The sequence below is a fragment of the Carassius carassius genome, chromosome 2 (assembly GCF_963082965.1).
Source record: "Carassius carassius chromosome 2, fCarCar2.1, whole genome shotgun sequence".
Taxonomy (NCBI): Eukaryota; Metazoa; Chordata; class Actinopteri; order Cypriniformes; family Cyprinidae; genus Carassius; species Carassius carassius.
In genome coordinates, this window is record NC_081756.1 from 11366650 (window position 1) to 11384833 (window position 18184).

Sequence of the window (18184 nt, forward strand, 5' to 3'; positions counted from 1 at the left end):
ACTGCTTTAAATGTCTTTTTAGTTATGTTCTTTCTTTGAGTCTTCTGATTTGCCTTAATTAGGCATTTTAGGAAAATACATTTTCCTAAAATTCTTTGTTTCTGGAATGACTGAAAAGGCCTAACACGTCAAGGTCACTCTCGATGTTAAAGTGGTCCTGGTTTTCATTGGTCTGTTCATGCCAGAAATTTGTGAAAAGGTGTGGTAACAAGTCCAGTAATATCCTGAAATAAATGGGGAAGCCCACATTAATTCTGAATTCTGCAGCAGTGGAGATCATCTAGATGGACATGAAGGCTTCAGGCACTGTGTTGCTTTTTTTTTAAACCTCTTTGAGCTGAATGTCAGTGTCTACAGATATCACTTTTTCGTGAACGAGACTTTGTCATGGCAAGAGGCACAGCAGCACTGCAGAGAGCACTATGACGACCTTTCCACCACCAGAAGTAAAGATTTACCGGATTTATCCTCCAATTCTCTAATTGAAGATAACTATTTTTGGATTGGTTTTCATATAGACAGTTGCAGACAATAACAACTGGACATGGTCAGAAGGTGGAGAAGCATCAATTACACTTTTGGGGGATGGAGAACATCATCATCATAATCATGAAAAATGTGGTGCTGTCTCTAAATCCACATTTCAGCTGCAAGACATAACCTGCTCTGACCGTCTACAATTTTATTGTATGAAGGTCTGATTGTGGTGCATCAGAAAAGCAGATGGGAGAGGCCTTGGAATACTGCAGACAAAACTACACTGACCTGGTCATAATAACCTCGGAAGATATTATGGAAGAAGCAAGGATTAACAGCACAGTAGCAGATACAGATGAAGTGTGGACTGGACTGCGCTTTCTAGCTGGTCACTGGTTTTGGGTAAATGGAGCAGGTCTTGGATATAATGTCTGGTCTTCAGATGGAGAGATCCAGTGCCCTGCCATGAACCAGCGCTGTGGAGTTTATAATAGAACACAAGGGGTTTGTAAACCCACAGATTGTGACCAACGACTCAACTTTCTCTGCGACAAGAAGAAATACAAAGATTGACTTGATTTTAGTAGGTCAGAAGGCAGATGTGACAGTATAGGAGGATGTTCTTAAAGTATCCTTTTCAGAAACTTTCATTGCTTTGTTTTTAATAGCTGAACATCCTGATAAAATCAAACTCTGTTTTCCTAAAACTATAGCCGTATAGAAAGAACTGTAGCTTTAGACATTCACGTACTATGTCTAACAATATTTTCATTCGTAATACATTGTTTTTAGCAACACTCTGGTTACTGATATTTTCAATTAGTAAATTTTCAATACTTATTTGTGAAAGATAAGTATATATTATTATGTTATATCCGATTTATCCTCTTTTGGAATCAATTCATCTGTGAGCATCTAAGAGTTCTGGCAACATATAATTGCTTGCTTGGAGTGTATCTTATTTAGAAACGTATTAATAATAATGACAAAAATTAATTACTTCTAGGTTGTGTTCAATAATTATTTTTAGCTGCGTGCTGGTTTGAGTAATAATCTGTGTGAAAAAAAAAAAAAACATTTTTATAAATGAAACTGCATGCTTACAGGGATATTATTAATCAAAAATATGTCATGTTGTTCGAAGTTGTGTAGCCTGCGCTTGAACACAATGAGAAAGAAAATCACAGAAGATTTAGTACTTAGATATTCACATTTGAATCAGAAGTAGTTCTTATTTTGAAGATATTGTATTTTTATTAAAGCATATGCATTTTTTCAGTTAAAATGTATTTGCGTTGTAACCGATAACATGTTGAAATACTTACAACTGTACCATTGAACGAACAAACATAATTGTGTTTCAACACAGAGAGGAATTCAACAAGACACTCCGCTCCAACATAATACTCCTAAGGTTCAAATGTTTGGCATTGGTGAATGGGAGGACCTATATGATCATTTATTTCTCTGCTTAGTCTTTCTTCAGCTTCTGATTCCAGCTCTCCAGATTCTCCTTCCTTTCCTTCAGCAAGAGTAGTACTGTTAAACTGGATCCTTCAACACAGTGAGATGAAGACAATCAGCTGAAACACTCATGACTTCATGAACATTTAATGACTTTATGCATGCGGTTGATAAATAATGAGCAAATGTGCAAAAAACACAAAAAACAGTGGCCATACTAGGATGTATGAATGTCACTGCATTACATAACAAAATACCACCATATTAGATCATTTTAGTATTCTGACATTTTCTGGTTAAAGATTAGAGGAACTAAAGTGCATGTGACTACAGTTTGTTAAAAGCAACTGGAAAAATCGTGATATAGCAAAAAGGTTTGCTAAGTCTGATATTTTGTTTCAAATACACTGAAATTCAGATGTTTGTAAGGTTTTTAAGGCAAATCACATTACTTTACCTAATACATGAAGGAGTAACCAACCCATAAGGGAATACATGTATATTGATGCAGGTACTTTAAGCCGCACTGAATCCATTCCTTCAGACTCAGACAAGTATGGCAACATATGGAAAATGCTTATTCCTAGAATAAAAGAAAGAGAATGAAAAGATAATGTGGTTAGTGACTGAAAGCTGACCAAAATAGTTTACCCTACCAAGGCTCACTGTTCTGTAATGAATGAAATGAGCTGTGACTGTGTCACAGTTGGGTGTGCTGCAGCATGATTACTCTTTCTCAACATATTTCCCGACTAACCATTAAATTCAACATCACTATACTCTCCATAAGACAAGTGTGCTAACTCCTTTCGGTTGGCTCAGATCAGTTTTCAATTTTTAACGATGTTCTTAAGACAATTTGTGCAGGCCCAGAAAAGGCTGTGGGGTCATGTTTGGAGCAACAGTTTTAATTTTACCATGTCAGATTGTAAAGAACAATGTAAAAGTCTGCAAACTCTGTTGCGCCGAGCAAGAATATCAAAAAAGTGAAAAAAAATCAACTTCCCCTAAACATAAATTAATAAGTCTTAGCACATAGTTTCTCAATATATAATAGATGAATTTTGTTTATATAATAATTACTTTCAGAAGTATACTCTATTTGTTTAAAGGTGGGGAAAAGAGAAATTAAACCTTAAACATTTTGTCAGTGTTGAGAAAGGTTTAATAATAAAAAAAAATTATATATATTAGGGGTGTAACGATACGCGTATTCGTATTGAACTGTTCGGAACGAGGCTTTCGGTTCGGTACGCGGTACGCATTATGGACCGAAAGGTTCGTTGGACTAATTAATTATATTTGGAAAATAAATTTTTTTTTGAAAATATAATGATATGCGTTCAACAAGGTAGCCCAATAACCCAAACGACGTAACAGGCAATGCCCCTGACACCCCCGAAAGAGAAAAAAACACCAACTTATATGTTTATGTTAGGCTACTCAGTCAGGCGCTCGCTCACTCAGTAATACACGCTGAAGGTGCGTTGCAAAATGGCCAATGCGTTTAACAGACCAGAAATAGAAGATCCTCCAATAACCAACAGGTCTGGTGTTTGGGTGCACTTTGGATTTCCTGTAAGCTATAATGGTGATGGCAAGAGAGTGGTGGATAAATAAAACAACGATATGTCGCATCTAGGGTACACCAGCGGGAATACAAAAAAAAAAAAAAAAAAAAACACCAGCGGGAATACTTGAAACATTTCAACTCATTTACGCCGACATCACCTTAGTGTGTCAGTATCTGGGAAAAGATGAAAAAAAGGAGAAACATACAGGAAACAAACTATCCCGCAGCATTTAGACAGACATTTCCAACGGATTCAAACAGGGCAAAAGACATCACCACGGCAATTGGTAGGCTACATTTACGTTATAGCCGCGGATATGAGACCTTACTATTTACCATTCATTCTATCATCACCATTATAGCTTACAGGGAATCCAAAGTGCACCCAAACACCAGACCTGTTGGTTATTGGAGGATCTTCTATTTCTGGTCTGTTAAACGCATTAGCCATTTTTCAACGAGCCTTCAGCGCGTACTGAGTGAGCGAGCGCCTTACTCTGTAGTGGAAAACGTAGGTTTTAAGAACATGCTAAATGTAATTGAGCCCCGTTACAATATTCCTTCACGAGCCCATTTCAGACAGACTGTAATTCCTGCTTTGTTCCAAAAGACATAAGCCCTATAGAGAACCAATTGAGTAAAAACACACTCAATATAAAGAGTTATAGAGTTCCATATAAAAAGTTACATCTTTGTATTTGTTCATAACTACTACAATAATATAACATTTTCATTTTTCTTTTATAAGGAGCTGTTTTTGTTTTATACAGTATGCTGCTAAGAAAACACCATAGAAGATGGGTAAAGAATAGCTCCATCATTGTTCAATGTAAAAAATACTTTGTTAGTTTGAATAAATTAATTAATTCTTAATTAATTGTGCCTTAATTCAACGTGGCATTGATTCAACAAGGTGCTGAAAGCATTCTTTAGAAATGTTGGCCCATATAGATAGGATAGCATCTTGTGGGATGTACATCTAGGGCACGAAGCTCCCGTTCCACCACATCTCAAAGATGCTCTATTGGGTTGAGATCTGGTGACTGTGGGGGCCATTTTAGTAAAGTGAATTCATTGTCGTGTTCAAGAAACCAATTTGAAATGATTCAAGCTTTGTGACATGGTGCATTATCCTGCTGGAAGTAGCCATCAGAGGATGGGTACATGCTTGTCATAAAGGGATGGACATGGTCAGAAACAATGCTCAGGTAGGTCGTGGCATTTAAACGATGCCCAATTGGCACTAAGGGGCCTAAAGTTTGTGAAATACTCAGACCGGCCCGTCTGGCACCAACAACCATGCCACGCTCAAAATTGCTTAAATCACCTTTCTTTCCCATTCTGACATTCAGTTTGGAGTTCAGGAGATTGTCTTGACCAGGACCACACCCCTAAATGCATTGAAGCAACTGCCATGTGATTGGTTGATTAGATAATTGTATTAATGAGAAATTGAACAGGTGTTCCTAATAATCCTTTAGGTGAGTGTATATAAATATATATATAATGTATAGCGTTTACCAAGCAGTTGAAAACACATGCATGTCCCCTAATAACATTCCCTAAGAATTAATTTTGCTTTGACCACTTCCCATCCAGCATTAGGAAAGATTACGTGATGCCCATTTAAGTATTTCACAAACTGAGAATGTTATCCAAAATAATATTACTTTAATTATAATGACATTGTACCTTCTGTGACAGCAGATAGCAAGTACACTGGGATCGAGAGCGTTTGATGCACCCATAGCATTTTAAAATATGGTGTGCCTATGAGGCAAAATAACTCATGTGGATACCTGTAGAAAAAAGAAAGCTCTGTTGAAAAACCTACAGTAGTATATTAGGTCTTCAAAGCACTACTGAAAGTCCTATATTGGTGCAACAGTGAAGTGTTTATAAATGTTATTACAGTAGTGTAAAGATAATAAATATGACCTTCAGAATTACTCACAGAAGCCTGCATGCAAACACAAAAGACTCAAACCTTAGAAGGCCCAGTATATTCCACAGATAAAACTGGACACACACGACTGGTTTGCTCTGAAACTCTTCCAGACTGATGATGAGAAACAGAAGGACATTTCTCTCCATTACCTGTAAATGGAAAACTGCATTAAGAATAATAAAGGTGAACAGAAATCAAGTAGATTAAAAACTCTTTAAACCTAAAGCTATAAAATGGATGCATTTTTTATGTACTTCCTTGTGCACTACATCCTATGCACTTCCTTCTGACAAAATTATGATTTACAGCCAGAATTGGGGAAACATTTCATAAAAAAAAAAAAACGGAAACTAGATATTGAAAGAAAAAAGTGAGAGATAATAAAAAGTTTAATGAGCTTTCTTTCCACTTCTTAGATGCAGTTGTGCAAATTCAAGCTTTGTACATTTATTTCTGTAAATATGGTCTTTATATCTTACCTGCATGAAGCGAGGGAAAAGCCTGCACTCCTCCAAACCATCTGCAATATGAAACAGTTCTAACAAAGACAGAAGCTGACAAGCGCCCATCATTACGCCCACAAAATAGAAGGTGCCCGCCTGGGCATCTAAGAACAAAACACAAGTTATCAGTAGAGCTTTGTTTCACTTGATTATATCCATTAAAAATGCAAAGTAATACTTTAAGCTCTGATATGTGTGGAAGAAGTCATGAGCTCTTTCATAAGAGTGTTCTGCTTTGGTTATTACACAACTCTAAACAGCCACTTGAGTATTTCTCAAAGAACATCTTGAGTACAATTGGTAGAGATATAAATAAACTAACATCCCAGATTATTTACATGAGCAGACACTTCATAACAGTTGCTCACCTTCCCCAAAAGAGAGAAATCTGGCTGTCATGTTCGTGAAAATCCATGTGTGTCCATAGAACTGAAGCAAGTTGTACGAAAAGAGGTATGTGAGACTGAGGCTAAACCTGCAAAAGATTACATTTTCAAGTAATAGACTTATGCAGCATATGAAAAGAAGTCATTAATATAGCCCTCTTCCAAATTATCCAACAACATGATGACGAATTTTAGTGCGCAATTTGTTGAGGTTCATTTTCGCGATATTTTTTAGATCCAAGCGCAGTTAGTTAAAAGATTAATTCACTTCCAGAATAAATTTCCTGATAATTTTCTCACTCCCATGTCATCCAAGATGTTCATGTCTTTCTTTTTTCAGTCACAAAGAAATTAAGGTTTTTGAGGAGAACATTCCAGGATTTTTCTCCATAGTAGGCTTCAATGGGGAACGATGGGTTGAAGGTCCAAATTGCAGTTTCACTGCAGCTTCAAATGGCTCTACACGATCCCAACCCTTGAAGCCGCTCTGAAACTGCAATTTAGTACCTCAACCTGTTGGCCACCATTGAAGTCCATTATATGGAGAAAAACTCTGGAATGTTTTCCTCAAAAACCTTAATTTCTTTGTGACTGCAGACAGAAAGACAAGAAAATTTGAGATGGCATGGGGGTGAGTATACTATCAGAAAATTCTTATTGTGTAAGTGACCTAATCCTTTAAACAACCTTTAAGGCATTTTAAACAAAATAGGGTCTACATTTATTTATTAGGCTATTTCTAAATAATCCATAATAAAAATGACTTGTCAATGTGAGCCCGAAATCTTGGAAAGCGATCATCCATGTAATGTAATCTGACTATTTTGGCTAGTAAAACCCTACTTGACAACAATGTTGAAACATTTATATGTATTTCTACGTAAACAGAAGCTTTAACAGCCCATGTATTTGTTTTGACTTCCTTGAAAGTGGGAGGTTAAAGGTGCTGTATGCAGGGGCGTCGGACTGGGGTTAAACCAGTACTGATTACCAGGGCCCCAAAGGAAGAGACGGCCCTTGAAAAGTCTGGAATATATATTTTCGGGGGGGGGGGGGGGGCATTAGGACTGCCTGTGAATAAGGCCCCTGGCTGTATGTAAGATTTTGACTCTACTAAAGCATAAAAATACCATAATATGTTTGCAAATATTTAAGAAACATGCAAAGTTAACATACTTGTTTATCTGAAAAACAATGCTACAGTCAGTTATTCTCCTTTGAAAATGTGCATTCAGGGCCGTAATGTCGGTGAAACCCGCCCACTGCCAGTTTACCCAATTGTATTTCAGCACCCAGGGTTGCCAGTTGAAGGAAAAAAACATCATATTTCATATCATTTATCATCAAGTACGATCATTCTTGTTGGTGTCTTCAATCTGGCAAGTGCGTCAAGTCTGAGGAGGAGGGTCCGGGAGAAGAAAAAATTCTCTCCAATATTTTGAATTTGGACTGCAATACTTCAAGCACTTGGTGTCAATCCTACATACAGCACCTTTAAAGCCTCAAAAAGATGTCGTCACATAACATACCTCTTCCACTCACTTATCCCCCATTTTTAAAAAATCCTACTTTTCACTTTAAAAACAATAAGGAAAAGTATTGAAAACCATAGTTTCAATCTGTTACGATATGCTTCGGACAGCATAACAGAGAATCCTTCAACAGACGCGTGCTTTCATCACCTGCACATAGAGAGCATAGTTTCTAACAATTCCTCAGTGTTCCGGTTTTAGGGAGGACCTTTTAGAACGCGCCCCATTCTACTGTGCTGTTTTGGGGCAACAACACACACTATATAAGCTTTTAGAACGTTTTACTTTGGTACATTCATTTAGTTTTCCTTGTTGATTTTTTACATTGTAGTAATGGTGCATCGGGGTGAAAGACAGCGACTAAGTTACATGAAACACAGCTAAAATGAAAGCCCCATGTGCCTTTTTATATCTGGCGATAGGACAGACTGTTTTGGGTGAGGCTGCGCGCTAAACATCGCCATGAATGAATGCTGAATGATGTCAACAATATACGCCGATTGAACGATGCTGATATTTACCTCATTCCTCCCAAACGTCCGTAGTGATGAGACAAAATAAGACATCAAGAGTACAATCAAATGTGTGAGGAAGTTCTGCTCACAGAGCTCCTACTCTGACGTCAAGAGGGCAGATCCACAACAGCACACCCTGAAACCTTGTGGTTTTTATGTTTGGCTCATACTTTAGGCCAGTTGACTTTTGCAATAGTTTTAGTTTACTTGCAATAGAATGACACTTTTAATGATATTCTTCATTTCAGTTTTAGTGTTGTTGTTTTTTCTGTTAAAATAGCTCGAATTAATTTCAATGGGGCGGCGCTAGAGGTGGGTTAAGGGCGCTGAAGCACCGATGCTTTCTACGAATCATCACTGAGTTATGCGCATTAAAATAATTTCTATTAGTAACACAGATTTTCTCTCTGCACATCCAACAGTGTCTGCATGTATTGTTATTGTTGCTCGTAGTGTAATTAGTGTATAGCTAACTTGGTCGCTGTAATACCGATTTTTTTTTTTTTGTTGAAATTAGGTTATTTGTTACTGAGCACTGTCACTGTGAAGCAACATATGTTGTTATATGCTGTCTTGTCTTCCTAGGACACGCGCATTTAACGAATTTAACGAATCGAGTGATTCCGTGATTCACTGATCCATTCATAAAACAGTTCGTTCCTGAATGAGTCAGTGGTTTTACTGTTAATTTTAATTTAACGTTTAAAATATCATGGGATTTCTTTCTAGCATTTTTATTTCTAGGCCTATATAGCCGTTTTTATATTTAAAACATCAATAAATAACATTATGCGAAGTGCAGTGTAAATTAATGTAGAGTGCTAGAAAATAAATAAAAAAGTAAATAGAACCCTGCACATTTAATTAGGCTTATGCTTGGCCTTTTTTTAAAATACACTTAATGAAAATGTTATTTATATATATATATATATATATATATATATATATATATATATATATATATATATATATATATATATATAAAATACATATCCCATGTATTTTGACACATAAATGGATGTCTCTGGGCTAAGTCATGGATACTCACCCTAGAACCACCCTCAAGTGTAGTGTGTTAATTAAACTTGTAAACAAATAATTTCCTTTCACATATCAATTAAGTCATACACTTTTATCCAAAGTGACTAGAAATTAGGAAAAAAGGGGGAAAAATCCTAAAGAAAAATAAAGAAAGTGGGAGATATTTGACCAGCTGTCACTGTTTTTCCATATTTGAAGGGATTTGTATCTCAGACACAACCTTGAGTCCAATCTGATTTTGTCTGATTTGCCTGTCAAATTTAGTGTAATTCATCTATAATAGGCTACTTCAGAGTGGAAATTCGTAGGGCTCACGCAAATGGGTAAACAAAGCAACTCTACATAGGGAAAATTATCAACATGCCTGCTAAGGCACTGAAGTACAGAAAAAGACAACCACAGTAGACTGGTCAATTAAAAAATATATATATATTGTTTACTCTCCCTCATATCGATCCAAACTCCTCAAGCCTTCTTTCATCTGTTAATCAAAAAGTGAAAATTTAGAAGAATGTTTACACTGAACTGTTAAACTTAAATAAAATATAATAATAATAACATAAAAACTTCATCAGTTTCATAAATCAATAAACCTAATGCACTTTATTCCAAGTCTAAAATTTAAGATTTTTTTTTCTAATTGACTTAAATTGTAAGGACATTTGGAATCAAGAGAGTAATAAGGCCTGAGGTTAAAAGGAGATGAAGGAGAGTAAATTAAAGAATTAAAATTTTTAAGTAGATTTTTTCCCCTGAATTAGTCTTCTTATGACACCTACCTTGGATTTTTTTAGACTAAGATGTCTTAGAAATATTTGGTTATGCAATACTTGAGCCAAACTGTTTTGACAGCTCAGTGCCATCCTGATTTATAGGTTTGAGTTTATGACATAAATCATCTGAGAGGTGTGGTGAAAAGTCAGTGTTTTCCTCAAATAAATGTGGAGCACCATTCACATCTTCAGGGGATTTCTGCTGAGCTTACACTTGCTTATATTTAAATGAAGCTTACAGTGACATATATTTCTCTTTTTGAGTCTTGTCACTTTAACAGCACTTTACACTGGAACTACTTTAATGACTTTTCCATTTTTTAGTCCTGGTCTGAAGAAGGAGAGCTGCTGTGCCCTGCCATGAATCAACATCAAGGAGTTACGCATAAAACAAGAGAAAGTTTGGAAATTAATAAATATTGTAATTATAATTCATCTTCAATAAATAAAGATATTTGTCCTATATCAGACTGAATGCTTAATATTTAGCCTGTCACAAGAGAGAGAAAAAATGTCTTTAATACGCTGAATTGAAAATATGATGTTTACAGTTTAGAAAGAAATCGAACCAGTAGGAGAGTGATTTTCAAGTGTAGATGAATGGAGAAGAAGAAAGCTGAAGAAAGATTATAAAATAGAGAGTCCTGTGAATTTGGTTTGTTTCTCGGGTCAAGATTGGAACAGTTTATTTGCACATCTTATTTGCCTCTCAAATATATTTAGTCCAATACTTTAATGTGGACAACTGAAAAGGGATAATTTAGCCAAAGAAAAATAACTTGAATGCCATATCCTATTTTTTTATTTTTTATTTTTACAATGATACAGTACAGTCCACAGTTTTGAAATAACATGAGGGTGAGTAAAGTATGATTTTCATTTTGGGCTGTGCTGTCCTTTTGAGGCTCAATGCAAATGCAAACAAATGTATAGTTTTTATATAAATGTGTATAAATGTTTAATTCTTATTTTAGTTCTTACTTTTTTTATTCCTTTCTTTTTAGCTCTTATTTAACACATTTTAATCTTATTAATGTAATTCAATTATTTATATAAAAAATAATTGTAGTCTTAAATGCGGTGTTTGTCTTAAAGCACCATGGTCCTGAAGGAATGCTGTGTAAAGCTGAAATAATAATAAAGTCACTCTGATTAATAACATTAGAAAAATTCAATCCAAAATAGCTGTGTGTGAGGACAATCCCAGAGGGGACACCACAAAAAGAACAGCTTGTATCTATCTCTGATTTAAACTTTTTCATACACACTCTTCAGCTGAGTATTAAATTCTGTGTGACAATTTGAATGAATTTTATCTATCCTTATTATTTATGTATTTCAAAGGCAGAGTCAATAATTTTTACAATCAACCAACTTCTTCCAATAAGATCCCACATATGGAGTTGTAACAAGCTCCTTTTGAGAGTGAGATCTGATTTTAGAGTTACAAGATGAAGGATGTGACAAAAAGCATACTTTTCCTATTGGGATTTCAAATGGATGATCTAACAGATTCCCTTAAAAAAATAAAAGCTCCTCATTGCATTATTAAGCTTGGAAGAGCCAGGACATTTTTTTATATAACTCAGACTGGATTTGTCTGAAAGAAGAAAGTCTAGAACCTAAGATGGCATCATCTACAAAGTCATCTACACGATAGCTTGAGGGAAAGTTAATCTTTGGCTAATTTTCATTTTTGGATGAACTAGCCTATCCCTTTAAAATTTGTTTAATATTTGCAATTTATTTATCCGAATACTTTCATTGGTCTGAGCCCTACTGTTGTATATTGAGAGGTGTGGTGACACGTTTAATAGACTAAAGGTGATCTTCAGCTGAGTGTGCAGGTAGGCTGCATTGGGAGATCAGCTATGGATGTGGAAACTAATCACAACACTCTTTTTTTTGAGTCTCTTTGGACTTAACTCCAGCTATAGAACCCACATTTTTGTCAATGAAAAAAAGGATTGGAAAGAAAACACTATGATGACCTGTCCACTATCACCAGACATGAAATAGAAATCTTCTGTCAAAACTCAGAAATCACAAATTATTATTTCTTTTGTGGGCTTCAGAGAGATATTCAAAACTCGCAGTGGATGTGGTCTAATGGTGAACCAGCAACAATTAACAAATGGGATTTCGGTCAAGGAAATGACATTAAGGAAAACCGTGGAGCAATAAGAAAATCCACTAAAAAACTGCATGATTATGACTGCAAAGAACAATGAACATTTTATTGTATGACGAACTTAGACCTGATCCAGGAGACCAATCATGAATCAGCACTGTGGAGCTCTGGATAGAGACAGGAGGGTCTGGAACCCCAAAAACTGTCAGGAGAGACTCAATTTTTTTCTGTAAATGGCACAATGTTAACTGCGTGACTAGGAAACTGTATATACTGTATAATTAGATAGATAGATAGATAGATAGATAGATAGATAGATAGATAGATAGATAGATCTTTATAATAAATAACTATAAATATATATATAGATCTTTTTTTTTCAGATATTTTTTCCAGCTTTCAGTTCATTTGAGAGTAGTTGTGTTTCTTCATATATAAAAAAAATACACACACACAAACATAAAAAGCATATACATCAAAAGTATGTTATTATGTTACAGCAGATGTTCATTTTACGCATGAATGATTATTTTATTCACGATTAAGGTACTTAAAAGCATGAAATGAGCTTGTGTTGTATGCAGCCTGTTATTATACGCCCTCTACTGGCAGTTATGAGAATGCAGATTTTTCTCCTACTGGTTGCACTATGAAAAGTCAAAGTGCATACATTTGTATGAATGTATCCTAATAGATGTATTGTTGGATATTATTCATAAAATAGAACATGTAATTTATATCAGATTCATTTACTGTTAACCTTTTTATAATTCATGTGCAATACGTAGTGGAATAAATAATAATGAAATAAAAATGTTTGTTTGGCTGGCTTCACCATTACATTATTACAAACACCACTATGTAAATAATCCCAAATAACATGATACTGTTTCCTTATCAATGCCTTATCAATATGTAAATCATACTTTAAAGTAAGTTTAAATCATACATCTATTTATTTACTAATGCTGCATAAATTAAGTGAAATGCAGAATAAAAAATTGTATATCAGTTTGTTTCTGCTGACTGTGGTTTTATGCTATCTAATTCCTCATTTTAAGCACACCCCTTTTCAGTAAATGGAACTGCAGAAAAAACTAAATAGCTCAAAATAGCATTTGTTAGCACGTGTGATGTACAAAATATGGTTAACAATGTAATGTAACAATGTCATTGTCAATAGGTCTATCCAGGAATGTGTCAAATAAAGTATGTTTAAATCATTCTGTCGGTGAAGAAATGTCACCTTTTTATTTATTGTAAACAAATCCTGTTTCTGCATATGCAGCAGCATTGTACCGTATCTGTCAAACTGATTTTATTTTGTCTTTCAGTTAGTTTGAAGGTTAACAATATATTTGCATTGTCTGATTTGCATCTCAGACCATTTTCTAAAAAAGAGTCATATGATTTACAATGTAATGTGAAGTACTTAACCTTGTGATCTCTGCATGGTTTTATTTTTCACATAGTGTAACGCACAGTGAATAAGTGAATGTTTTTAACAGAAGACGGGGGATTCACAAGACAGGGATATAAACCATCAGGCTGTTTTCACAAGCATTCCTAAACTGTATCTGTGTGATAAAAGAGAAGCTAAAACATGAAGTCAGTTCACCTACTTTTACCAAAATATAACAAAAACAGTTGATCAAAATTGTTTTTTAATTATAATAAATATAATAGAATGAGAAACGTAGCTAGACCTAAAATGCTTAGAAGGAATTTCTAAAGTGCACAAAAAAATCTACAGTGTTATAGACATGTTACAACAGACACTGTACTGTACTTCGCAAAACATATGAAAATTAGTCATACAGGACATTTCCACATCCTCAACACATTTAAATGCAAATCAATTCGTTTTACCTCTAAGTTTATGTTTTTAGAGTACTCACATCCGATCTCCTATTGTTTGTGGAACAAATTGTACTTTATCTTTTTATTTGGCACTTACAGAGAAGAAACATTCTCCAGGGTCTGGCTGCAATATCACACAAATAATAAGGGGAAGGCTCAGAGAGATAGTCAGGGCCATTTCTTTATTATTGGTATGAGGTAACAAATCAATGAGGGAAGTCGTGGCCTAATGGTTAGAGAGTCGGACTCCCAATCGAAAGGTTGTGAGTTCGAGTCCCGGGCTGGCAGGAATTGTGGGTGGGGGGAGTGCATGTACAGTTCTCTCTCCACCTTCAATACCACGACTTAGGTGCCCTTGAGCAAGGCATCGAACCCCCAACTGCTCCCCGGGCGCCGCAGCATAAATGGCTGCCCACTGCTCCGGGTGTGTGCTCACAGTGTGTGTGTGTGTGTGTTCACTGCTCTGTGTGTGTGCATTTCGGATGGGTTAAATGCAGAGCACAAATTCTGAGTATGGGTCACCATACTTGGCTGAATGTCACTTCACTTTCACTTTCACTTTCACTTTCACTTGATCCAGGAAGGTGAACTGTCTCAGTTGCAGCTAAACACAATTAACAAAAATCAGCAGACTACATAAAAACTGGACTTGATTAAGAGCTGTTTGTGTGCAACACAGAGGTGCACCATTCTGGATAAATTGCCACTGATGAGGTCGAATACGTTGAGTGTCCTCAGTAACATGGGGCCTCTGTAAGTCCTGAGGCTGTGGAGTTAGAACACTGACGGAATCCTTGTCAGAAGAGCGTATGCAGTTTGAGTGATGTGCAGAGACACAGAGGAGACTGTTGGCAAAGGAATTGTTGAAAAAAGTCATTATTTTTGTTTTATTCGCATACAAAAAGTATTCTCCTCGCTTCATAACGTTATGGTTGAAACATTGATGGCAGATGGACAATTCTGACCATGCTTTTCATACTTTTCTGGACACTGACAGTGTAACTTCCACGGCTGTCTATGTGACAGTCATAAGCCTCCCGGTTTTCATCCAAAATATCTTAAATTGTGTTCCCAAGACGAACAAAGCTTTTACAGGTTTGGAACGACATTGGGGTAAGTGATTAATTTGGGTTGGAGTATCCCTTTAATGAGAGCATGACTTCCAGTGTTTCTGTATGGTGCTGAAACATACAGATGTCAGAGTTCCGCTCCCCGTGCAACTGATACTCTACTGCCATTGGCTCATCTGTGATTGAGGGCAGGGGCTTACCTATAGGTTAACTGTATCACAAAATCTGCCTAAAAATAACAGGGAACAACTGACATAACAGCACCAAGAGAAGTGTTTCACAAAACCCTTATTTAAGGGATCAAGTTAGCCAGGATTCGCCAATGTATCAGCATGGCGAACCACAAGCCTCAGGATTGCACAAGAGAAGCACAAGGTGTTTCACAGAATTTGTGTAAAAGTAATAATTAGAGGAGGACTGTCATTATACCAACAGAGGATAACACTAGCCACCGGATAGCACTGAGGAGCATGAAGTGTTTGACCAAATATCAAACACCAGCATCAGCTTGGGAAAAAAACACTAGCCACTGGATTGCACAAAAAGGCAAAAAGTGTTTTACTAAATTGTATGTAAGTTATAAAGTTAGTCAGGATGGTTCAAAACTATAGAAAAAAAACACTAGCCACCAGACAGCACTGAGCAGGGTTGCCAGGTTTTCATAACAAAATCCGCCCAATCGCTACAAAATCCGCCAATCAATTCCAAACTTGGCCAATCACGTGTCAAGGGGGGGTGGGGGGGTTCCCCTGGTAAAATTCGCATTCCAGGGGCTAAATATCACGTTATAAGTGTCGTTTCAATCCATGGTACAGCAGCAACGTTCCTAAGTTGCTAACGGTCTAATCAGATTCAATGATCTATGCTAAGCTAAGCTAAAAGTGCTACCGCCAGACCCAGAGATCAGCTGAATGGATTCGAAAATGGTAAGACTCAACTGTTTAACTCTAGAGGAGTGAAAAATTAACCTGTTTTGTTCCTCTAACTAATCTGACTCCAAAAAAGAATTTTAGATGTGTAATTTCCTTTATTTGGTTTCTGAGAGGAGTACCTTTTCTCCGGACATTTCTCACAATGACTTCATCCGAGCGCACACAAAAAAGTGCTTCCATGCAAACATAATCTGTTATGTCTTAAGTTAATGTTTGTGGAAACTGTTGGGGAAAAAACATCTTTAACATTATATTAGAATTACGATGGTTCTTAATACAGGCCGCCTCATTATTGTTAATCTAACAATAAAATAAACACTCGCTGCTCTTGATGAACTTCTTTTGTAGCTATATTGTGATTATTAATAATTATTATTAAGAAAAGAACTGCCTCTGGAGCAACTAGGGGTTAAGTGTCTTGCTCATGGACACATAGGTGTCTCACAGTGGATTCAAACCCAGGTCTCTCACACCAAAGGCATGTGTCTTATCCACTGTGCCATCAACACCCCATAAAGTCCCTAGTAGTTTAGTTGGTGAAAGCATTAAAATAACAACATTAAAACACAATGTATTTCCTGAAGATAATGTGGTTCTCAACCTTTTTGCCCCCAAAGCCTAAAAGCATAAAAGTGATTCAAAACTTTTTTTGCCATTGTAGTAAATTCCCATTCATAGCAAACATATGAGAGTGGAGTAACATGTCTAAAATCTAAAGAGGAGAATAGAGTTCACCTTACAGTTCTATATAGCAACATCTGACAAAGGTTCTCTACAGCACCTTTAAAGAAAGCTGTTTATATAGCACTTAAAGTGGTTCCCTTATGATTACAAGCCAATGAACCACTTTTAATGCTATTTAGCACCATATATTGTGGTAGTCAAAGTGAATCTAGACATTTAAATGAGAGCCCTTTTAAGCTCACCCTCTGGTGAAATATCTCTTCGGCTCTTTAAATAAAAACCACTGCTAAGAGGTGTTTTTTTTTTTTTTTTTTTATGTGTTAGTTTTATGTAGATAATTAACAGCATATTTGTAATTGCCACATGTTTTAACACAATCTCTGTCACTAATAATTAGCATGAGACTTGTGTAATTGTGTGTAATGTGTAATTTTTCCTGAGACATTGTGACTTTGTGGTTTGTGAAGCAACAACTTTGAGGGACCATCTACTTGCATTAAATGGACTCACAGAGATGGATTTTTTTCCTCAGTTTGTGTTCACCGTGAATAAAAAAAAAACATGTTCTGTGCATGATGTTGATTTATATCTGTGTCCACTTGAGGGTGAGATGATGAGATACTATCCCTTGAAGTTTTATCCCAAATGAGACTTACTAAAGGTAAGAAATAGAGACTTAAAGGTACAGGTTGTAGGACCTGCCACTAGAGGGCACACTACCAAAACAATAACAATCGGATGGTTTGATGACGCTAAGAAGGAGCGTGGAATGATGGGATTTGTTGTCTTCTACCCAACCGCTGACAGCCATCAGATTACAGAGTAGATTACATACAAAGTCAATGCAAAGACTCAATCAGACTATGGATCAGATGTGATGCCCCGCGTTTGGCGTGTATGCCCCATAATACTAATCTTGTTGATCGTTATAATAGCATACATTTTCTGTAAAGATACGAATCAAAACAACTCACCTGTCGAGTAAAACACAAGCGAGATCGGCATCTCTTTCTAGTTGAAGTTTGTCGTCTTGTTGCGAAGCTACTTCTGCATTTGTCCACGACACTGTTGTCATGTGGTTTCTATGTCAGTAAAGGCGGTAACAAAAGGTAACTAACATCATTGACAGGCGACTGCACTGCCCCGTGTCACGGTTTAGAATGGGAATTTTCTCATGATTTACAAGTTGTTGAAAACTTTAGAGATATTGTTAGTAATCAGCTGGACAAATACTAGCCTAGTGGTTTTTGGATATTTTACTGCAAATATCTTACAAAGTGTACCTTTAAATATAT

The 18184-nt window shown here is 36.1% G+C and overlaps 1 protein-coding gene and 1 pseudogene across 1 annotated transcript; one reads left to right on the top strand and one right to left on the bottom strand.

Moving 5' to 3' along the window:
* Positions 1-290: 290 nt before the first annotated feature.
* LOC132102587 (uncharacterized) lies at positions 291-1704 on the top strand (annotated as a pseudogene).
* A 1-nt stretch (position 1705) lies between these two features.
* On the bottom strand, positions 1706-8489 carry hacd4 (3-hydroxyacyl-CoA dehydratase 4). Its single transcript, XM_059507267.1, has 7 exons — positions 8405-8489; positions 6334-6440; positions 5942-6069; positions 5502-5611; positions 5207-5313; positions 2399-2524; positions 1706-2031 (listed from the first exon to the last, which is right to left on the bottom strand). Exons 1-7 carry the CDS (start codon positions 8407-8409, stop codon positions 1949-1951), a joined length of 666 nt encoding a protein of 221 aa, XP_059363250.1. The 5' UTR covers positions 8410-8489; the 3' UTR covers positions 1706-1948.
* Between the last annotated feature and the right edge of the window lie 9695 nt (positions 8490-18184).